We start from the raw sequence: 22690 nt of genomic DNA, 5'->3' as shown, positions 1-22690 counted from the left end.
AAATGGACCTTGCATTCTCCAACTGTCTTGCGGGGCGCCGCCATTTTGTTGCCTAGTGCAACGCGGGCACAATTGGCCTTTCTGACGACTCGGAAATGCGAGTTCAATAACGTCAGATACAAGGTCATAAAGCTCAGGTGATATCGGTTTGCTCTGTCGTGGACTGTTTTAGCATTTCCGGAGGACGGAAAAGCATTTCCTGCGGTTTGACAATTATCCAACGACAATTTTAAGCAACAGGCTTGAGTTGAGCTAGCATGCTCACTGGTACTAGGGTAAGTTCAAGCTGGCCCTATCCTATAGTATCCGCTTTTAAGCAGCGCGATAGCTAAAGGGCTATTACTTCGAAGCGTAGCTTATCCTGTGGTTCTATAGAGGTGTGTATTCGGCGCGATTTTTGTGAGCCAATCAGAGCGGCACGAAGAACGACCTGCCTGAGGTATGATGGTGACGCCCGAGCGGAGTTTCCGCAGAGGAACGCCGGCAATGTCCAGGCCGTCGATTCGGATGCAGCCTTGAGAGCTCTTCAAGACTCGGAGGAGAGCCATAACCAGAGAAGATTTTCCAGCTCCCGTGCGGCCCACAACGCCTACCTGCACCGCAATTGTTAGAGAGTGTTGAACAGATGAACGCAAGATTGCAAAATGATTAGTACCAAGCAAGGATTTCAGTAAGTGGGAGAGAGAGAGAGAGAATGCACGTTAATATTGAGCACAAATTAAGTGTTCAAAACATCCATGGCTTGTAACACCAAGGCCATTTGGTCATCCGGTTCGTCTGACGCCAGCCAAGCACTCCAGGAAAGGGGAGGGGGGTTAGGGAGGAACGGTGTGGATACCAGGGTGTCGAACCGGAACCGAACCGAACCGAAAACCGGAACAGAACCGTTATTTTTAGCCGAACCGGAACTGAACCGAACCGAAATCTTCGCCGCCATCTTGGAACTAAACCGGAACTGAACCGGAAAAAAATATAACGGTAACCGGTTCAAAACGGTTCGCGGTATTTTTTTTTGTTAGTATTACAAATTTATTATTTGGGAATAAAAAAAGTGGCAGCTGTATTTCTATATTGATCAAATCGTGATATACAGAATTGCAAGGTATAATAAATCCTGGTTTTCTGCGGCGCTTTCTTATTTGCACTGTGATTAGCCATGTGTCACATCGTCACGTGACGTCATGATGTCAAGACATGCTGTCAAGTAATGTCACATCACGTGACCCCGTCACGTCACGTAACTCACCGCGCAGATTCAAATTAAGGACGTCGCTAGATCCATTAACGTTGTTGATGCCGTGACGTCACATGACATCACAACTTCGCACTGAGAGTCACGTGACACCATGATGTACCCGATTGTCATGATCCCGAGTTGAATGCTCTGGTTCATGACAACCAGCATCGCCAAACATTCGGGTGGCGGCTCGTGTTCAACTCAAAGATTATGATGGGCCCGAGTCCCACTAGAACTAGAAACAGAAACAAACGACAGCGACAAGCCTCAGACACATGCAGCATGTTCGCGATGGTATTTTTATACGGCTTTGAGTTGTTCGGGGCTCGCGAAGTTAGCACGAGCGTTTACAAGCCTGCAAATGGTACCATCGTGTGCATGATACTCGCGTTTGAGCAGAGCCTTCTTTATTCTACGAAGCCTGTCAAATCGCGAAATACTCTGGTTTAAGGCTAGCCGCTGTCGTTTGTTTCTGTTTGTCGCTTTAGTGGGGCTCGGGCATTGTAGCCCAACTAAAACTATATCTGAAGATCAGCCCATGCTCTCTGCTTTGCCAACCCTGCGTATGACTATGATAAACACTGACGGTGTCTATATTAGGGTCAGGTCACGTGGCTGATAGTTCTAATTGCGAGTTGAGGAGGGGAAAGCAATTTCGTTTCTTTCTTTCGACTGTCTGCCATTTCGCGGAGGGGCAAACTAATGGATGCTTTTGTAAGTTATCAACGTCAGGGATTACATCTTAGCGGTATTTATTGAACTTAAGGTAAAAAAAAAAAAAATGCTGCACGACCCATTTTACATGTATGCACACCCTTCAGGCTCCCAAACATGTTTTTGTTATTGCTGAACTGCCTCAAAAAGTTCTCCCGAGAATAGAAGTGTTAAAGGGTCTAAATGTGACGTATTAGTCCGACGTTACATGGAAATATTAGTGTTTTACGGGAGGGATACCTGAAAAGAAAGATCCTAGTGGCCTCAGGGGGATAGCAGCCGCTCTAAGTCTCACAGAAGTGTCGTTCTCAAGTTCTCCAAGTTTCGACCGCCCTGTATTTTGTTTAAACTTCACAGTGTGGTGCAAAGTAAAAGCAAGGAAGGATTACTGTTAGCAAGTGACACAAATATAATTGTCGAGTGAACACCACTCAATACGGAGCGGGCAATCCCTGAGGAACAAAAAGTATCTTGAGGAGCAACTAAAAAAAAAAAGGGAGTGGGGAGGGGGGTAGTTTTATAGCATACTGTGTCGTAAAGATTCCTCTGCCCCGCATTTTCGGCGCAGACTACAAAGCGTGGCCTGGAAACGGTAGTGACAGATGGGTAGTTGGTAAAACTTTTATTTGTAAAAACACTCTTGCCAGAAAGCACGTTTTCGTCGTGCAAGTTACTCGCGCCGTGCCTAACGACGATGCACCAACAAGAAAAATGTGTGCCTCTCAAATACACAGCTTGCACTGAGCGCGAAACTTTTGCAGCGTGCATTTTGCCCCACCGGATTTGATATTCTCAGCAAGAACAACTCGCAATGACAACCACTATCTAGTGCGATTACGTCACGTGCAAACCATGTTAAATAGTTCAGCTTTCTGGTGAAGAGCGATGTTCGCAACACCAGCAGTAGACGTCCAAGGTGTAAAGTTGTGTAGTATTTATAGCAGTCTCGCGATGATATACGGCAGCCTACTGAGATGTTGGAGCACATGACTGATAAAGAACAGAGTCGTGAAGTAAGGTCCCAAAACAAATGCACGTAAAACCTAAGATAACATTAGCCTCCCGAGGTGGTATTTCGCGACGTTTCGAGCTGAGGCAAGCTGATGCCCAAAAGTGATTTATATTAGGATTTATGAAATCTTCGTTTGCCCTGCGCGGAATCTATGTTTAATTAGGAATATCATTTTATGCATTTCTATGCATTTCTTTTTGCAGTAAAGCGTTGTGTAAGGGATTATTTAGAAAAAATTGCGTGTCATCTCCTTATTTCTGCCCATTTCGTGCATTTGCCTTCCGATAAATCATGTGACCACAGTGTTTTTTGGCATACCCTGCAACCCAGTATTTTACACTGCAAAACAGCTAACAAAAGCACGTTGCCGAAGACTCAACAGCTGGCGTATTTTCGAGTATCGTCCATCCGTGTCGGTCTCAGGCGGTTATGTGAACTTCGTAAAGTCAAATTTACCGATGATAATAAAAATATACTTAATTCCTGTCTGAATATTTGGCAGCATAAATAGAAGATCCTCACCTCAAAGATGTATAAGTAAATGTACCTTTAAATTATCTGAAAGATGTTCTGCAAATCTTTTTCGGCGCTTTCATCCTCTATAGACACGTTATAGGTGATTTGGAAAAGCTTTAAATATTTTTTTTTTATTTTGAAGCTAATTTAAATAACTATATGTTCCTCACGCATATATAACTTCTCAAATATATAGAAGTTTATTATCGCCTTTTTTATGTGTTTTTATTATCGCGCTTTTTACTGGACCGAATGGTGGAACTATTACGATTGCACACTTAAACTCTCAGAAAGTGTCCGATTAAGTAGCTTCCGAATTGAGTAGAGCACGAAATACCGCTGTGTTCTATTTAACAAAAATCATCAATTAGCGAGGGTGATGCTCATTTGCAAATTAAATTGACCGGCATTTTGTCAAGAGCAAACCTCAACATCCAGGCTATGCCAGTTTATTCAATATAAGAAAATGTACACATGGGTAAGCACTGTTTTAGGTCAGATTCGATCTCAGTACGAAGGTGCTCATAGATTAGAGTGAACAATTTCAGCCACTCCTTTTCGCATGATTCGTCGCTCGCATCATGGTGCTGAGAGCAAACAATGCTAGTTCGAAAAACAAGCATTGCGATTGTCGCTTAGTGTTTCTATAAAATATAGACTGGAAGGACTTGTCCCGTGACTTTCGTGACATTTTGAAAATTATATTGCCTTAAGCTTAGTCGTCTCGTCTTCATATATATATATTGTGAAACGTATTCCGTAAAACACATTTTATGGTATATATGGCAACGAGGGGCCCATTTCATGATTTTATTCACTGTAATTAATTCCTTAGTTCAAGGGCAAAACCATGATTCAACATCTGATACTGCGATACAAAGTTGTACCAATCGCGGGTATTTTAGGCAACCTACTTCACTTCGCGAAAACATTTCGATTCAGGTAATGTGTACGTGAATCTGGTAAACGAAGGGATGTTGAGTCGTATAAACTCGACGTTTTGTATGTTAATGTAGATTTTCTTTTCTTGTTGTGTAGGAATAAATAACAGAATTTTATAATTTTGGTACCTGAAAATAAAACTGGATTGAACAAACGATAAAAAAAATAAAACTATATACTGTAAACGACTTATTTTTCGTGGGCTCAATATTTCGCGATTTAGGTCAAAGCTTAAGTTTTGGAATAATTCGCGGGTTGTAATTTTCTCGACCGCGGTGGAATCTCAATATAAATTTCAATGTGTTTACATTTTACCGAAATTGTTCGCGGGACCCATTTTTCGCGAATTGCAGGCGATTCGCGAAATTCTCAAGAATAGGTCCTCGCAAAAATCAGATCGTTTACAGCAGTTAGTTTCACGGCCTAAATAGTGCCTATTGACAGAACAACGTGGAAAATATATTCTCAATTTAGCGGTTCAAACCGGTTCGAACCGGTTCGAACCGGTTTGAACCGTTATTTTTTGCGCCCCGGAGCTGAACCGGAACTGAACCGAAAGCCGTGAACCCGAACCCGAACCGAACCGATAAAAATATCGGTTCGACACTCTGGTGGATACTGCAATAGGGCACTGTAGGAGACAATGTTCCAGGTTGGCGTATGGGGAGGGGCAGTTAGGGCATGAAGGATCAGAACGACGTCGAAGAAGAAAAAGCCTAGCGGGAGTAAGAACGGTGTTCGTTTGGATTTTTCGGAGGACGTGAGTTTGTGCCACATTGAGGTTCGGGTTGGGTCGAGGTAGTCGTTGCTGAGAGTTACGGAGCTGCTTGTAATAGAAATTGATTGAGCGTTTGTAGATTAAGGCATCGTCACTGGTCGGGGGGCTAGGCCACGGGATCAAAGGCGCTCGGATTTGCATTTCGCGAGCGAGTTGATGAACCAACTCATTACCTCTGATCCCGCTGTGATCAGGGACCCACCGAACGGTGACAGAGGATGAGTTTAGTGCGCGTAGAGCTTCATCGAGGACCGATCTGAGATCTGGTGGGATTTTGCGTTGCTGCAGAGCGCGTATGGCTTCCTGGGAGTCCGTATAGATTGTATAAGCTGATGTAAGAGGTAGTTGGGAGAAGGTTTGGATAGCATGTATAATGGGAACTATTTCTAGTGTGATGATATTTGGAGGGTTGCTATATGGACCGCAGGTGTGAACTGTGGCGGTTGGGGATTGTGGTGTATAGATTGCATATGCCCCAGCTCCTGTATCTCCTGTGTTGGAGTTGGATGCATCAGAATATGCTATGGTGTGTGTCTGAAAGGGGGGATTGTGATGGATAGCTTGTGCCCTCCTGCGACCGTCGTTGAGGCCCGGGGACATGCGGCGAGGCACAGGGTAGAAGCGCAGATTTAACGGTAGGGCTGGGGTAGGTATATGTAAGGGAAGGTCTATGGGGGAAAGTCCTCCCAGTTAAAAATAACCATTGACTCCAATTAGGATATTCAATTGGAAACAATTGGAGTCAATGGAATTCAATTGGTTCTGGGTCATCCAACTGGTCATTCTAATTAGTTTCAATGTTCCCAATTGGTCACACCAATTAGGACCAACAAAATTCAATTGGCACTGGGCCACCTAATTGGTCACTCTAATTGGATTCAATGTTTCCAACTGGTTACCCCAATTAGGACCAACAAAATTCAGTTGGCACTGGGTCACCTAATTGGTCACTCTAATTGGATTCAATGTTTCCAACTGGTTATCCCAATTGGGATCAATAAAATTCAGTTGACACTGGGCCACCTAATTGGTCACTCAATTGGATTCAATGTTTCCAACTGGTTATCCCAATTAGGATCAATAAAATTCAGTTGGCACTGGGTCACCTAATTGGTCACTCTAATTGGATTCTATGTTTCCAACTTTATGTTTTCAATGTTTCCAATTTTCAAGTTTCCAAAGATCGCAATTTTTGTTTTTTCAGTATTGCGTTGCAAAAATTTTTTTCAACATCGCAATTTGAAAAGGGGAAAAAAATTTGTACGCTATTTAATAAAAAATAAATAAAATAAAAATGAAAAAAAAAGAAGAAAAAAATTATCTGTTGCTAGAATTAGTCGGAATGGACTTCTTCCAAAACCGACGCGCCCCATCGCGGCGAAATACCACGCAGTGCACTCTGGGAACTAGTTGGCCACTCAGTTTCGGTTTCGACTGAGCAGCTTCATCTCATGCTATCACGCCGCGACCGAACGTGCTGCTTGCGTTTTCGATTATCTGACTTTTCACGAACGTACAATACACTCATTCTCGAGCGATACAAAACGAAGACCGGGGCACTTTCCTTGGTTCCCGAAACACCGGATATTGTGCGTGCGTATGCGAACGTAGGAAGTCGTGGCTTAGTCACCTCATCCCACGAGTGCGTCTTTGAGCCCAATGTCAGTAATCCCGTCAAGTACCAGTGAACTACAACCGAAATTTGTTCGTCTGGAGCCTTACACGCATTTTGTTTGCCAAACGTCCGCTTCTCGTTCCTTCATTGGGCGAAAAGCAGTCCGCATCCTCACAGGGTATCAAAGTTGAGGCCAGCGTTTACGCATGAACGTTTAAGGAAACGCAATAAATTCGACCTCACTACTGCACAAAAGTTAGTATGATGCCTTCCTCGTGTCATCATATCTCTCCCACTAGAATTTTATGCTGATAGAAGATTAACTTTTCGCAAACGCTGAGATCGGCTAGCTACGACGGAGGCCCTAACAAGCGTCCCCTACTCCTCGCTAAGCCTTTTTGAACGAGCTTTTACTGACGCCCGAGATCTGTGCCGGGAATGGTGTGTCTGAAATTATCTCGGCATACTCAGACAGGAAGAAAACAAACACATAACAAATATTATGGCCATTAGCAGCCGTCAAATGCGCTTTGAATTCGTTCGAGCACTTGTCTGAAGAATGTCGCACCGTGCGCCGGACGGGCATGCAATAACCCCAATGCGGTGCGCATAGGGGTTCATGCCCGTCTGACGCACTACCGGCGAACGGTGCGACATTCTTCACACAAGTGCTCGACTTTTGCATTCTTAAAACGGCCTGTATGCGCGAATTTGCTTATATGATTGCAGGATAACTTTATGCGCATACGCGATTTTGAATATTAGTGGAATGGAAGTGGGTGGGGACTTCACTTCGTGCAGTGCTGCGGGTCAGTACAGATAAGAGATAAGTGTGTTAAAATTGAGGTTTTCAATGGCACCTCCGAGTTTTACCTCGCGTACTCAGGCACATTAAGAAAAACAGTAATTACAAAAAGTAATATTTCGTCTATGGACGCACGAAGCAAACTTCCTAATCAACAACACTAATGTAAAGGCGCGAGCTCGATGTATGCATACTTATTGTTTGCTACAGCTTGTTGATTCGTACACAAGCAAGATCCCCGAGCACCCGAGCTTCGCAGCGTCGAGACTCCCAGCACTGGCTCGTCCACATACCTCGATTGAAACGCTAACAGGAAAGCTCAAGTACAAAAATACAACAAGCATATGTTAAGACAAGCTATACGTCTCGGGATTGTGCTAAAGCGTCGAGGTATGACCATTTAGGTTAGTTTAGAGACCACAAATGACGCTCTCGGGACCAGAAAACAATCTCTTGTCGACGTGTCGATCGAAACCGAAACCATGCCATTCTCCTCCCTGGCCAACTAGTTCCCAGAGTGCAACGCGCGCCGTGTTGCATGCAGGGCTTTATGGAAGTAGTCTATTGCCGGCAGCGTCGGTGTACACTAAGCGGCAAAGATGGCGCCGCGAGGACGGTGGAAGCATGAAGCACATGGCGCCGATGGCGTGCACGGCATTCGTAGCATGGTTATGGCAATGATTCAAGAAAGTTATTTTGTGTTTTACTGCTGCAGAGTGCTCAATAGTGCGGTGATAATCACTTCATTTGACCTGCCAGCTTGTTACAGCGCGAAGGATTGGCAACAAACGTTTATGGGAGCAAGGTAAGAAATTTTCTTTGTCCTTGCTGCGCTGCAGTTTGGGGATTTCGGATGAGTAAAGCTATACGCACTCCGGAGTGCGCTTCGGACGGAAATGGCTATACGCACTCCGCTTTTCTCGTATAAAAAGAGTTGACACAACGAGTTTCCTAAGCGGTGCCATGGCGTAGTGGTTGGGGTGTCCGCTTCATACGCAAGTGGACGCGGGTTCGATCTGCGGTGGGCCTACGTTTTTTTTCTTTTTTTTTCTCAAACATTTTGTTTTGTTGAGGCATTTGGCGATATTTACGACATTTCCTTTTTTGCAATGAACAGTAAATAAAAAAAAAAAAAAAAAAATCGAATGTTGTCGAGAAACTTTGCAGAACTAAATGGTATCGGACTCCCTTTCCGGAGGTGCGATCGGGGACAGCGGGGCTTGGATTGCCGGCTGGACGCCGCGAAGCGGCGTGTACTGGTTACGCTTAGTAATTAGCAGCCGATACTGTCGCCGCGAAGCGGCGTAAACGCAGGCGGGGGGCTGTGTTAACGAGCGCCCCAGTGATTCACGCGCCGTTCGAAAAGGGTGGCCCGAGCGGCATGATCTCTCGGAGGAGTGCGTATAGCCATTTCCGCGCGAAGCGCACTCCGGAGTGCGTATAGCTTTACTCATTTCGGATTGTTAGATCTGCTTAGACATTCGTTGCTTGATCTTCAGTGAACGGTACGAGCGTGAATGTATAGCTTTAGAGAAGAAAATTTTCCGGGCAGCTATCAGTTCGGAAGTTGTTGGGTATCCGCGAGGAAAGTTAAGTGCGTTTTAAGCATCTCAAAACTAAACTATGAATTGCTGAAAACACTGACTGGGCACAGTTTCAAAAATTGAAGCTTTGGGATTCAAAATTAAGCAATTTTGGGGGAATTTTCGATGAGTGGGAAGTGGGGTGGGGGGGTCGGTCGGTCGGTGATGTCGGGTCATTACCTCCGGAAGTTGATGACTTCTTAATAAAATAACAGTAGTTGCCGAAAATTTTGCATCTCATCCGGCGGACTATTTGCAGCTATGTTTCAAAATTTACTCTGTCTCAGTCAGGGTAAGTTCAAAAACCTACCCGCATCCAGCGTTGCCTCTGATTCATTCGAGTAAGATTTGGAACACAGCCTCCAATGCATGATTTCTTTTCGAGATACGAAAGACACTTATTCTTTCACCCATGCACACTTAAAGCATTTTTCAGGTGCACTGGCCAGCTTTACAGAGATCCTTTGAATTGACTGTTTTTTCTCCTTATAGCAGAGAATATGTCTCACAGGCTTATAGGAAACTTAGTAGTCTTAAACCATCCCAGATGCAAATTTAGCCCAGTCTCGGCAAAAGCTTCATCTCCTAATTTTGACCAATGTGTTTCAGTCACCCAGGGATGTTTGCCTTTTAATGCAAGGCCTGCAGGTTTATACCACTGCAACTAATTTGTTAGCAGCGAAAAAAAAATGTTTAGTATGTTTCTAAGCTTGATTTAAACACTTATAGTCCCATAAGGTCATTTAATGCATATTTATCCTTTATTTTAGGGAAGCTGCAGCTGCTATCCTGGAAGGAAACGACGATGCCTAGAAGCAAGAAATTATTTCTAATAAGTTAAATAAAGACTGTTGTGATTTATCTACCTTTAGATCAAGTTGCAACTTTTTCTAGTTTGGGATATCCAAACACTAATAGTTGTCCCAATTCGTATCTGTCAATATGATTTGAACAGTTGGACCAATTGCTTTTTTCCTATTGGGAGTCCGAAAGCAGAAAAAGGTTTTTCCAATTGGTTGCATCCTATTGACAATGCCGAACTGGTTCGAATTGGTGATGTTCAATTAGATTTTGACAATTGGAACCAATGGACTTTTTCGAACTAGGAGTCCGAAATCACAGATAGGATTCCCGATTGGTTCTAATTGTCGATAACTAATTAGAACCAATTGACTTTTCCTAACTAGGAGTCCGAAATCACAGATAGGATTCCCAATTAGTTCTAATTGTCGACAACTAATTGGAACCAATTGACTTTTTCTAACTAGGAGTCCGAAATCACAGATAGGATTCCCCATTGGTTCTAATTGTCAATAACTAATTGGACCCAATGGTTATTTTTAACTGGGCTGCCTGCTCCAGGATCCATCTACCCTGCGGTGTTCCTGAGAGGCGGGCTATCTGCCGATCTCGATGCAGGTGCAAAAGAGAGGTGAGGGGGAGAAAGAGGAGAAGAGGTGAGAGGGAGATGGGATGATCGTTACTTTGTTCCAAAGGACACCAAATCCAGATCCCGAGCACTTAAAAGGTTATGGAATACCCCCAGCACTTGTCCTTGGATAAAAAATTTTAAAAGACGCACCTTTGAACCAACTATGGTCGCCGATAATTTAATAAACGTGTGATTTATTATGTTAACGCTTGTTGCTTTGCGGTGCGTTTTTCGCTGTTCTTATTTGCCAATGCCACGTTCCCATTGGCTGTTAAGCGATAATGACATGCTCGGGTGTTGCCCGATCCGGCACTCTCGTGGATGCTCGCGGCTCCAGTGCGGTACACTTAACCTGCATGAGCTAAGGCTGGTTGATATACTTATGAGTGCTTACGATCGTGTGCCTTAAAACCTCTCAACCTTTTTAACGACGAAAGGACATACCGGCGCCATCTATCAAGCATCATTGAGACACTTCGCGATTTCGTATAAATTCTATGTTTTTCGCACATCATTCTTTGTTTTTATGGCTCGAAATCACTTTTGACAATAGACAATGACTTTGGACAATAGACAATGACAATGACTTATAGACGACAATTTCTCACAAGTAGTACGTATATTTGATCTCGCAGATACCTCAAAAGCCACGGAGGGTTAACCATTAAACTCGCACGTGACTGGGCATTAAAAAAGTGACGCAATGCCCATCCCTCCTTCTTCTTCTTCTTCCCTTCCTTTCCCCCCCCCCCGCCCCCCCCCCCCCCCCTCCCGGCAAAAACTTTTGTTCGGGTGAAATGCAGTTTCACGGTCAGGGAGACAGTGTGCTTTATCGTCGTTAGACATCACAAGAACTCGATTCAAGTGTGTAAACGGGAATAATGTTCTGAATCCCAGGTTCTCACCTTTTCACTAGGGTTCACGGTAAAGGTGATGCCCTTGAGCACGTCCGGGAGAATTCCGGGTTTGTACGACGTCGCGTACGAGACAAACTCCACCTTGCCTTCTTGTGGCCACTCCGCTGCCTTCGGGAGGTCCGGGTTAAAGTCGTACTTCTCCGCTCCGGGTTCCACTTCACTCTGATTCAAATCAAATCAAAGTTTTTTTCAGACAACCACGTGGAATACAGTTGTCTGGGGGCCGCCACAAGACATTGGCATGCCTCACAAGGCAACACACTCCCCCCCCCCCCCCTCCCAACACACTCCATAGCCGGACCATCCAGCATGCCAGGCAAAATGAAAATCTCAGAGTACTAAAACTACCTGATCATGACAGATCAAACATAAAACCCCCTAAGCAGCGAAAAGAAAATTCTATACAAGGACAAAAAAAAAAAAAAAATACAAAAGTGCTTGCACTTTAGTCTGCGAGGTAACTTTTCCGTAGAATGACGAGACAGGTGATCACGCCAAACAACTGAATCCCGACCAATGACACAGCTCAGAATCCCATTAGACCTAGAAGTATTATAGGGAAGGGACTCGTCTTGTATAAGTTAAAAAAAAAAAAGGTAATTAATTCCAATTTTCAATTACTCGCTGTTAAGAAGAGGTCAGATTTATTGCTCGATCATTTCAGTAGAAAAGTAACTGACCGTTACTTGAGAATGAAACCGTTATTTTTCCGGTTACTTCGGGTTTTCAAAACAACCGATTTTTCTACCGGTTCGAAAACGGGTCTTCCGAACTGTCCATTATTGGATCAGAACCACCGAATTAGAAACTTTTTACCTTTTCAATATATAAACTTTTATAAACCCTATCCTCCTGACGCAGAATAGGTTAAAACATTTTTTCGAAGGAGACTTGTAGAAACAAAAAAGCGTAATTAAAAAGAGTAAAAAAAAACACATTGTAACTGTTCCGAGTGATTTTAGTACTTCCGAAATTAATCAAATTACTCTCGCGATTAATTCCTAACATACGTAGTTGATAGATTACAAACTTACCCCCAAAATTAATCAAATTAATCTTGCGATTCGTTCCTAGTAATTGTAATTAAATGATTACAAAATTACTAAAAAGAATAATGGATTACTTGTAAAATGAGTACCGCACATGTCTAGCAGGGACATTAGGGAGTTTTCGTAGACCGCGCTCCCCCCCCGCTAAGCGTTCCGCAACGAAGAAGTTGCTGCTGCGCCGGCGCGCCGATAGCCTTGACTGTGGAGTTCCCGCTATCGTAGCGTGTTGCGGAGGGCCTTGCGGGACGGCGAAAACGACCTACGAAAACTCCCTATTAAGGAGTCTTAGGGAACCGTTTTGGTGTATCCGATACGGTACGGTGTGCCCTCCGATACGGAACTGCGCATATGCGAGCCTCCTGTGGTAGCGCATGCGCAGTTCGTACCGGAGGGCCCATCATACCTTATCGGATGTGCTAACACGGTTCCCTAAAACTCCCTATTGAGCAAATGAAGCTTTACGCTAAATGCCCCTGCGCACACCGCTTTTTTTTTTTTCAAATTGTATTCTGAGTTTGTTTATTGGCTGTGATCATTTCATTCTTCATCGTGAGTGGCCGCGTCAGTGCTCTGCAGAAAAGTGTACTTATAGACTCTTTGTAGCGGGTGGGAACCGTGCAGTGTAGCATTATGTTGGGGTTTATGCACCAAACGAAAGGTGTCTCAACCGTGCCTTTTGGACGAACATGACTGTTAAGACAGTTTCCAAGAAAAAAAAATTTTTTTTTGCTAAGCTAACAAGAGGGAAAACAACCGATCTCTCTTTTTTGTTAGGGCGACACGTACAAGAAAACTGGGAAATAAAAAAATATATTTTTTAAAACTGTTTCCGAGAAAGAATATCACACAGTGTTGCGCAAACTGCAGTCTTTCATAAGTACGCATGAATGCGTGCAAATAGTTACACCATCGAGACAGGCTTGTAAATTAGCAGTTTAGTAATTAGTAACAAATCTCGTTTGGTTACTAACTTAGAGCTTGAAAATGTGAATTCATAATTATTTATTTTACGAACTGACTAACATGAGTCACTACGACGGTCACTTCCCATTGTCGACGCTTGTAACAAGAAAAAAGCGAACATTATGTTGCGTGACAGTTCAAGCATCTAAGAATACTTTGTTTTCAGTGCTCAGGCGGATATCTGCTTACTTCTTGAGGAAGTTCGGTGAACTCGATGCAACGCTCGAATGATACCACAGTCTGGAGAGATGTGAACATCATTATGCACATGATAGCCATTGCTTGAAGAATCTGAGGAAAAAAAGACACAAAAAAATATTAAGAGCACCATGGAAAGCTCCGATTTGCAGACTTTCGTCGAGTCCGATCGGGTGCGCGGTTGCTATGGCAACAGCTGCGTCGGCTTTAACCAAAGCCGGTTTTTACCCCATTTTGTGGAGCCAACAGAGCTGTTTCCATAGCAACCCCGCACACGGTCAGACTCGAGGCAAATGCGTGAATCGCTCTTACGGCACGTAAGAGTCCAATCAATAACTATACATATTACGGCCAGGCGAGTTGTTTTTGCTTGTTGATACTTAGTTCCGCGTACCATTCAGCCGTTAAAATAGAACAAAGATGTATAGTTCCTACTGTCCCAGATAGAGAGAATTTCAAAGCGGCTATAATCAATAAATCAGATATCGTCTAACATCAAGTAATCATAGATTCCTAAATAAACCACCTCAAAAAGTAAGAAAAAAAATAACCCTACCAACTATCAGGGACCCCACTGGCTTTCACTTCGGTTCGTGCAAAACAGAAAAAAAAAGAGAAAAAGAGAGGGAAAAAAAGAGAAAGAAAAAGTTGTTCCTTTTGAAATGTCGAAATAACAGTAGGAGTGAATCCTACTGTTATTTCGACATTTCGAGCAACCAAACAACCATATTCCCTTTTTTCTTGGGAGAGAGGGATGATAAAGAAAAGGGAGGAGAAAGTGGAAGGCCAACTCTCCCAGAGGGAAGGGAGGGGGGTACCTAATTGTTTCTAAATTTTTTACAATAAACCGAGCGAAAAAAGGAAAATCAACCAGCAGCCTCTCTAACGTCAGAAAAGGTAAGAAAAGAAATAAAGAAAACCAACAATATCCCATCAATCTTTAACACAAGCTATATCAAATCACACTGTAAGTCACGAAATATGACAGAGAGAAGAGGGAGGTGGGACTTAATTAGCACCAAATAAAAGCCAATAAGCGGGCTGGGCCCGGTCCAGTGGTGGCGGTTTCGCTATATACATATTAAGGCGAAAGCCTTATATAGTATGCCTCATTGTTCAGTCGACCTTCAAAGTCCTTGAGCGAAAACACGTCGACGACACGAAAAGTATGAAAACACATTGGCGGCACGAAAGGTAACACGTCGGCGACATGAAAGGTACAAAAACCCAGGGTTCGCTACTGGACCACGAGATGGCGTTACTTGTGACAGAATCGGCGGAGGCGCGCGCGCGGCGGCAACCCAGAGTGAGAGAAGGACACTCTCACTCGGGCAGCGGTGAAGAGGGGGCCTGCGACATGCCATGAGATTAACGGCGCAAAAAGAGCGTGTTCAGAGAGAGCGCTGTCTTCGGAGGTTCGCTATCACCAGGATCGGCACTTCCCTATTGAAAATTCTCCTTTGTATGAGAAATTTCGGTGTCCAATAAACACATATGAATCATACAAGATATATAAGAATATATAAGAACCGTATAAGAACCATATAAGAACTGTATAAGAACTATATAAGATATATGAGAACATACAAACACCATAAAGAAACTAGTGGGAAGTTTCTTATATGTTTCTTATGGGGTTCTTATATATCTTATATAATTCTTATATAGTTCTCATATAATTCTTATATGATTCTTATGTGTTCTTATATGTTCTTATATATCTTGTATGATTCATATCTGTTTATTGGACACGAGAAATTTCTCATAAAAATGATTTTTTTTACTAAGGTTGGGCTTTCGCCTTCAAGTCGTCTTAGGGATAACATAAAAGACCTTGTGAATATTTTTATTTTCAATTGGATTAAGTCTGCATTGCTAACACTGGAGCAGACTGAGGCACATTATGTTCCATTCTTTTTTTTTTCTCACCTCATGTCTGTCTGTCCAAGACAGAACAAGAATTGCAAGGATGTCTATTTCGAATGCCTCCGGAACGGGGTCGTTGCCCACCGTCGTGTTTTGGATGCGCGTGCGCGCAGAAAGCCCAAAAGGAGTCGAAGTGCCACAGAAGGTAAAAAGCATGCTCAAGAGGCGGGACAGCTGAAAGACCTCACTGCTATTTCTCTCCTGACAGTGAGGACAGGGCAGATAGTAACCACCAGAAGAGAAGCAATGCTACCCACATCCTATAGCACGTGTTCGCGGGACGCCATTTCGTTGGACGTTGTTCGCAGCGCATGCTCAGAACGATGCTCGGGGGTAACTTTTCCTGGCATTTCACAATAAGCGAACACCGCGCGTGCACAGCTTTGATCGGTGCTCAGGGCCCGCGAGCGCACGGGTATACTTGCTTTGGCATTACCGCCTGCGAGGAACGCACTAAGATACTCGTTCAAAGACCCTCGCACACAATCAGTACGATTGTCTTCGAAAGACGGTAAATGGGGGCTAGTTCTGAGAATACGATGTGAACAATGTCCAACAATATGGGCGTCCCGTGAATACCCCACACCCCCTATAGACCAACACGCGGCCCTGACGTCACACAGCTGCGGTGGCGCTGTCGACAACCTAGCGCATGCGCAGACGCTTCACTTCACGTGAATTTGGTTTCTGCGCACGCGCAGTGCTTACACCTGGCGTGGGCAAACGCGGGCTTGTTTGTAAACGGCGTGTAGGTCTATGCATGGCTTGCACTGACGCGACCTCAGAGGCCATTGTAGTGGCCCTACTGCTGAGCGCGCGTACACCTGCTGCACCATACGTCTTGGACCATTGATTCTAATTTTCTAGGTAAGCACAAATGAAAAAAAACAAAAAACAGAATGACTAGCAGCATGGTACGATGACGTCACGTAGAAACCGCGTATCTGTCAAGTAAACCAAGCTTTATAAACGATTGATTTGTGGTCTGCTACGCACCTTGCAAAACATCTCAGAAATCGAAGAAACAAATTTTGTTTGCAAGTGTTTCGTTTGTAAGACTCAATAGACATCGCCCATTTTTGTTACGGGTCATTAAAGTCCCGGTCGCACTGCTAATACGTCATGCAAAAGACAGTCTGCAGACACTGTCAGTAGCGTGTTCCTCGACGGCCCTGTCACGTCGGTCATAAAAAGAAACTGTCTTCAGACATGTGCGAAGCATGATGAAGCAAACGTGTGCTTCGAGCTTTCTTAAGCCGACGACCAGACTCGACATTCTGCAAGGCAGAAGATCCTCCTCACTGTCTTCAGACATTTGCGAAACAGAATAAAGCAAACGCGTGCTTCGAGCTTTCTTGAAGGGCGACAACCAGACTCTAAAATTTGTGCAAGGTAGAAGTTCCTCCTCACCATGGGGAAGAGGATACAGGCAACGGTGGACAGGGTAGAAGGTGAGAGAGGAGGAAGCGAGAGAAAATTGGAAAGCGCGAACTGGTCGTCGGCCTTTAAGGCGTTCCAGCAGATATACTTCTTTCATCGTGTCTGCCGCGAAGACAGCGTGTCCTTTGCACGATGTGGGAGCCGTACATGGCCGCGGCTTAAAGGCCCCTGTCTACGCCCTCGCGCGTGTCTCACCGAAGACGCGGCGCTCAGGGTGAGTCCCACTGTGCTTGGGTCCGGTACCACGCCCGGCGGCTGGAGCAGAACCGCGAACAGCATCGTGGACAGGACGACGATGACGCCGAACAGGGACGTGCCCAGACGCACGAAGCGGTAGAACATGCAGAAGACCCAGTAAGCGCGCATGTTGGCGTCCACCAGGCGGCAGAAGTGGGCGCAGAAGCGGTCCAGGACCCCGTAGGCCCGGATGCTGCTCAGCGCGTCCATGGTCTCCGTGACGTGGGACAGCAACCTGGACGTGTGGATGGCCTCGAGGAACTTCGGGGCGTGCGACGCTTTCAGGGACAGCCGCTACGAAAAAAAAAAAAAAGAAAAAGAAGTTTGTATTGTTGTTTTCGGAGTTTTTTTTTGACACTTATCCAAAGAGGATATTGGGCAAACATCTGAATGGTTAGATCATGTGAATTGTGTAAAAAGTGAAAGCCGTTTACAACTCCCTGTAACGCCGAATTGGAGCGCAGCTCTTGAGGAAGAGGAGGGAAGGGTACTGAGGGGAGGGTAGACCCTTCCTCCTCCTCCTTCTTCTCCTCCTCCTTCTCCTCCTCCTCCCCTCATTCTTTAATATGGTCCGGGGGGGTCACCTGACCTCGGGGGGAGAGGGGTCACGTGACCTCGGGGAGGGGGGCCACGTGATCTCGAAGGGTAACGTGACCTCGGGGATCACGAGACCTTGGGGGTCACGTGACATTGGGAGGGATCACGTGACTTTGGGGTCACGTGGCCTTGGGGTGACCTTGGGAGGGGTCACGTGACCTTGGGTGTCGCGTGACCTTGGGGTGACCTTGAGAGGGGTCACGTGACCTTGGGGGTCACGTGTCCTGGGGGTCACGTGACCTTGGGGTGACCTTGGTTACGCCGACGGCGACGGCGCCGACGCCGCTCAAGCCGGAAGCGGGCGCCTAAGAGCTGCGCTCTAATAACCCTATCACGTTACAAAAAAAATAATGGCAGCGATTTTCATTTTTTAATATTAAGTATTGTTCGGTGACTTCGAACACATCTGAAAAACTGCGAAAAGCAATCGCCGGAAAATGTTTTTTCACTTCGGATTTATCCGAAGAACTAAAAATGACGAGGTCAGAACGACAAAAAAAAAAAACGGTCTTTTACAAATAAACTTAATGAAAGTACAGGGTTAGTGGCCTCCAAAAAAAAATGCCACTTGTTTTTCTTTGTTTTAATTTTTAATTAATGACAAAAAGGGGTTTGCCTTTTAGCTCGGCAAGCTTCCTTCAGGAAAAGGGTTCATGGTACGCGGATTTATTTTTCTTTAAATGTAAAAATTGAAAACACTCTAAAATAAACTCAATTTCAGGGAATTCGAATATTATTAAAAATACCGTATTTTTTAGTGAACAGTCCAGGGATTATGCATGTTTAGCGGTTGAACTTGTACCCGTGCAGAATATGTATATCTGCAGTCTTTACAAGGTTTTGTATTTTTCTAGATCGTTTTCTGTTTCAAAGCGTGAAACTTTTTTTTATAAATAACAGAGTATATTAATTGACTTATGCTAATACAGGCTCTTTAGTGAGCTAATACAGCACGCATTTGTCAAAACGTGCTGTGTAAAGTTCCTGCATATATAGGCTCCCTATGCAGGAAATCTAAGGGTCTAGGGGAAATCTTTTCTTTTTTTCTTTTTTTCATCTGAAATCGGTTTCTGCGGTCTATACAACGGGTGGAGACTATAGTCGGGCAAATACGGCAGATTTCGATAAACCCCGAATATTTAACGAAAAATATACTCGGAGAAACACTCTCCGAATTCTACAAGAAATAAACTCCAAAAACACAGAGTCCTACCTCTAATGAATGGAATGGGGCATTCAGAAAGCCATACCCTTTCATTTGTTGAGATTGAGGTTTTAGAAGAACGTAATACTTATTAATTGGCGTATAATAATAATAATAATAATAATAAATCTTTATTTTGTTTCATCACTGAAACTGAGGGCCAAGACAAAAAGCTGCTACAGCAGCTTGACGCAGGTCCTGGCCCCCTTTACAGCATATGACTCCTAAACAGGATGACCTGACGTCAGGCGAAGTGGTCACGTGACGTCACCATCGTGTTGACACGCCTTTGGTATGCGCAGCCGCACGGGCAGACAAATTCTTGGTGTATATAGAGGCTTCCGTTAGGACACACTCTATACTTTAAAAAAGAGGAAACCGGGACAACCAGAAAAAGAAAGGGGGGGAAGGGTGAAACTCTATCGCATTGAGGAGAAGGCCTTTGACCAAAACTCAGACTAGCGGCGGTCGTTTTGCCAGAGAATTATGACTCAGCCTTGATGCAACGGACCTGCAGTAAACTCTTTTAGGGGCGTAGCTCCTTAGGGTCTAGCCTTGTCTGGCGTCCGTGCTTACATCGATTGCCATCCTATATGTCTTCTTAAAAAAAGAAAACATGCTTGCGCAGTCGACAGGATTCGAACCTGTGCGGGGAGGCCCCAATGGATTTGTAGTTCATTGCCTTAACCACTCGGCCACGACTGCAGGACGAGCAGGGGGCTCTGAGATGTGGTATTAACTCAAGGGCTGGGGTTACCAAACGCAACCCGGAACTCAGCACTACCTATGAGCAATAAAAAATAATCAGCACCATCAGCGCTACCTATGAACAAAGTCAGTATCATCAGCAAAACCAGAGCTTCGCCCCAATCAACATCATTCACCACGTGGAGATGTTTCGTTTTTAGGCCACCAATCTTACTACGCACAATAAGGTTCTACTGACGGAGTATGTGCGAAGCCTTCTTTGAAGATTATACTAGAATGGCGTAGTCTGACGTACAACGTAGAAATGATCACTCAAATCAATAGGGAACATAAGCGGTTCATCTCGGACCAGCCTAGGGGACAAGTTGTATTTTTTTTTCTTTCTGGCATTCCTGCCTGGACCATTTATTTGGCCTGTAGTATGCAATAAATAAAAAAAATATAGACTGAGACCAAATGAGAGGTCGTCTGGGGCCATTTGAGAGTCACTGAGAGTAACCATCCCCTGCTTGGAATCAACTGGTCTGATTATTCTTAGTTGGAGAACAGGTGAGAATCAACCGAGACCAGTTGAGGATCCAGCTGATTAGAAACATTGCCAGTCTGAGTTCAGTCGGGCTCAAGGTCAAGTTGGACCAGAGCTGGTGAAACTTACGATGAGGGCGACGAGGCCGACAATGCAGACGACGGCGACAGCCAAGACGAACGGTGACTGGGTGCCGATGACGATGACCCTGGCGACAGCGAGGAAACAGTTCTGGATGAACTGCTTGCCGCTCAAGTACATCCGCGAGTCTATGTGGTCCAGATCCACCGAGAACCGGTTCACTATGCGGCCCCTCGGCGTGGACCCAAAGAAAGGCACGGGACTCGACAGGACGTGACTCAGCATGTCGCGGTGCAGAGAGGCCGAGAGCCGCCGCATCGCCACAGCCATGAGGATGCTTCCGAGGACCCTGCACATGACTGGAACAGAGGCAGATTGTGTGATGTGTACGTCTAGACCGGAAGAAGGTAGTCAGCCTCAATGGGCGTCTGGTGTCTCTGCTGTAGATGAGAACCAGTGCATTATACAACCGCTTGCCTGGGGTCTTCAACGTGCGCCAAGCAGTAGGGGTACACGACCGCACGCCGGTACGTTGCTCACCCATATCAAAACGGGCAAGGGTGGAGTTTGATCACAAGATCCCTGGGTTCTGCCAAGCAAGCCTCTGCTCCACGTGCACCGAACTGCGGAACGTTAACGCACTCAGCCACCCATATCCCCTAGACCAGAGGCGTTCACTGAGAACCACGAAGATGACAAGGCTTGCTCATTGCGCCATCAAGAAGGCTGGTTCATAAATGTACGTTCCCAATCCGACCGACTGCATTGGAACCGCTTGTGACATACTAACGACGATAATACACACTGGCGCCATCTATTGGGTAGGCTTGGAGCACTTTCGACCTGCGTACCTTTTGACGCATCGTTCTTTCACCATGGACCCTGCACACTTACGATGCGATGCCTGAGATGTTTGTGACGGTGTTACAAGCGGCCATTTCCCATAAATCATGCCTGTAAAACCTTCAGTCGAGCTAGTTATTAGCGGGGCGGATGTGGTTCAGGGGTCCCTGGTAGATTGCAAGTATGTTCTCTCGCTTGTTAAGCAGTCACAAGCGGTTCCGATGCAGTCGGTCGCACCCAGAAGCAGATCTGTGATTCAGCCCCAGTGGGGATCGAACCCAGGTCACACCCGGGATCGATCCTCATCCCTGCCCGTTTCCATCAGGATGAGCACCGTGCCGGCCTGCATTCGTGCAATCACTACAACCTGATGCGCGTTAAAGACCCAAGGCTAGCAGTCGTAGTACCCCACTGGCTAAGACACCAGACACCCATTAAGGGTGACAAACATTTGCTGTCTAAATATTAAACGCAACTACAAATGTACAAAGAGAGATAAGGTCAGCTACACCTCCTCCCAACCCCTAGGGCCTAGGCTAAAGCACGCCTAAGCTTAAAAAAAACACAAAGAAAATAAAAACATCCTGCGCTTGACATTGAGTAAGTCTGAAACACGTGTTTAAGTAATCTTCACTGTCAGAGCATAGACTGCTTTTATTTCTAAACTCCAACTGTATGGCCAGCCTCGTCAATGGCCGAGCTCCTTCCGTAGATTGGAGCGATTGGCTCTCTCAACTTCTTTGCGGAAAAGTAGACACACTGGAGTTTGTAAAGTTGGTTGCTAAACATAAGTTGCCTTAACTCCAGCAAGTATTTAGGATACAATCTCCGCATGCGTGCTATAGTCATTTACGACTTAAGAGGGTGTGGAGAGTCCCGAGGTTTTTCTGCTCGCTCCACAGCCAATCAGATAGCGGCAATAACCGATAACAACGCGGAAGAACCAATGAGAAGAGCGAACACGAAAGGCCAGGCCCTTGAAGCCGTGCACTGACCATAATCTTGGTTGTCCATTCACTGACTAAAATGGGAGTGAGACCAACGAACAAATCTATGGCGAGCACGCGTGCCCAACACGAAAGAGGTCACACCGTCGGTGACGCAGACTGCGGCGAGAACCCAGATCCAAGTCGGCCCCAGCGCTTCGGTGGACCCACTGCTGCTCGTAGCCCTGGTCCACGCTCTGATCAAGTTGAGCTGCCACGCGAGAGCCACCGCGCTCGCCAGGAAAGCGAGCAAGCCGATGGCGATACAAGGTCCGGACATTCTCGCCAAGGCACGTATGAGCTGCCAGGCACTCTGCGCTTACATAAAAAAAAAATGAAACATAGAACTTTGTACATTTTGCACACGCTATTTAACGAGTC

The 22690-nt window shown here is 45.2% G+C and overlaps 1 protein-coding gene and 1 non-coding gene across 2 annotated transcripts in view; both read right to left on the bottom strand.

Annotated features, from left to right (window-relative positions):
* The window catches only part of LOC120841451 (ATP-binding cassette sub-family C member 2), a 67842-nt gene that overhangs the window by 5185 nt on the left and 39967 nt on the right, over positions 1–22690 (bottom strand). Inside the window, exons 15-20 of the mRNA XM_042286713.1 lie at positions 22415–22622; positions 20529–20839; positions 17323–17658; positions 13753–13854; positions 11540–11713; positions 435–593 (exon numbers count right to left, since the gene is read on the bottom strand). Coding sequence (XP_042142647.1) covers positions 435–593; positions 11540–11713; positions 13753–13854; positions 17323–17658; positions 20529–20839; positions 22415–22622 — 1290 coding nt within the window. The remainder of the gene's footprint in view (positions 1–434; positions 594–11539; positions 11714–13752; positions 13855–17322; positions 17659–20528; positions 20840–22414; positions 22623–22690) is intronic.
* On the bottom strand, positions 19789–19870 carry Trnac-aca. The gene has a single exon. It is a non-coding gene; the product is annotated as a tRNA-Cys (tRNA).

Source organism: Ixodes scapularis, unplaced genomic scaffold (genome assembly GCF_016920785.2).
Source record: "Ixodes scapularis isolate PalLabHiFi unplaced genomic scaffold, ASM1692078v2 PGA_scaffold8__174_contigs__length_109621045, whole genome shotgun sequence".
NCBI lineage: Eukaryota > Metazoa > Arthropoda > Arachnida > Ixodida > Ixodidae > Ixodes > Ixodes scapularis.
The sequence above is the reverse complement of the archived record's forward strand: the minus strand, read 5'-3'. Positions and strand labels throughout refer to the sequence as shown.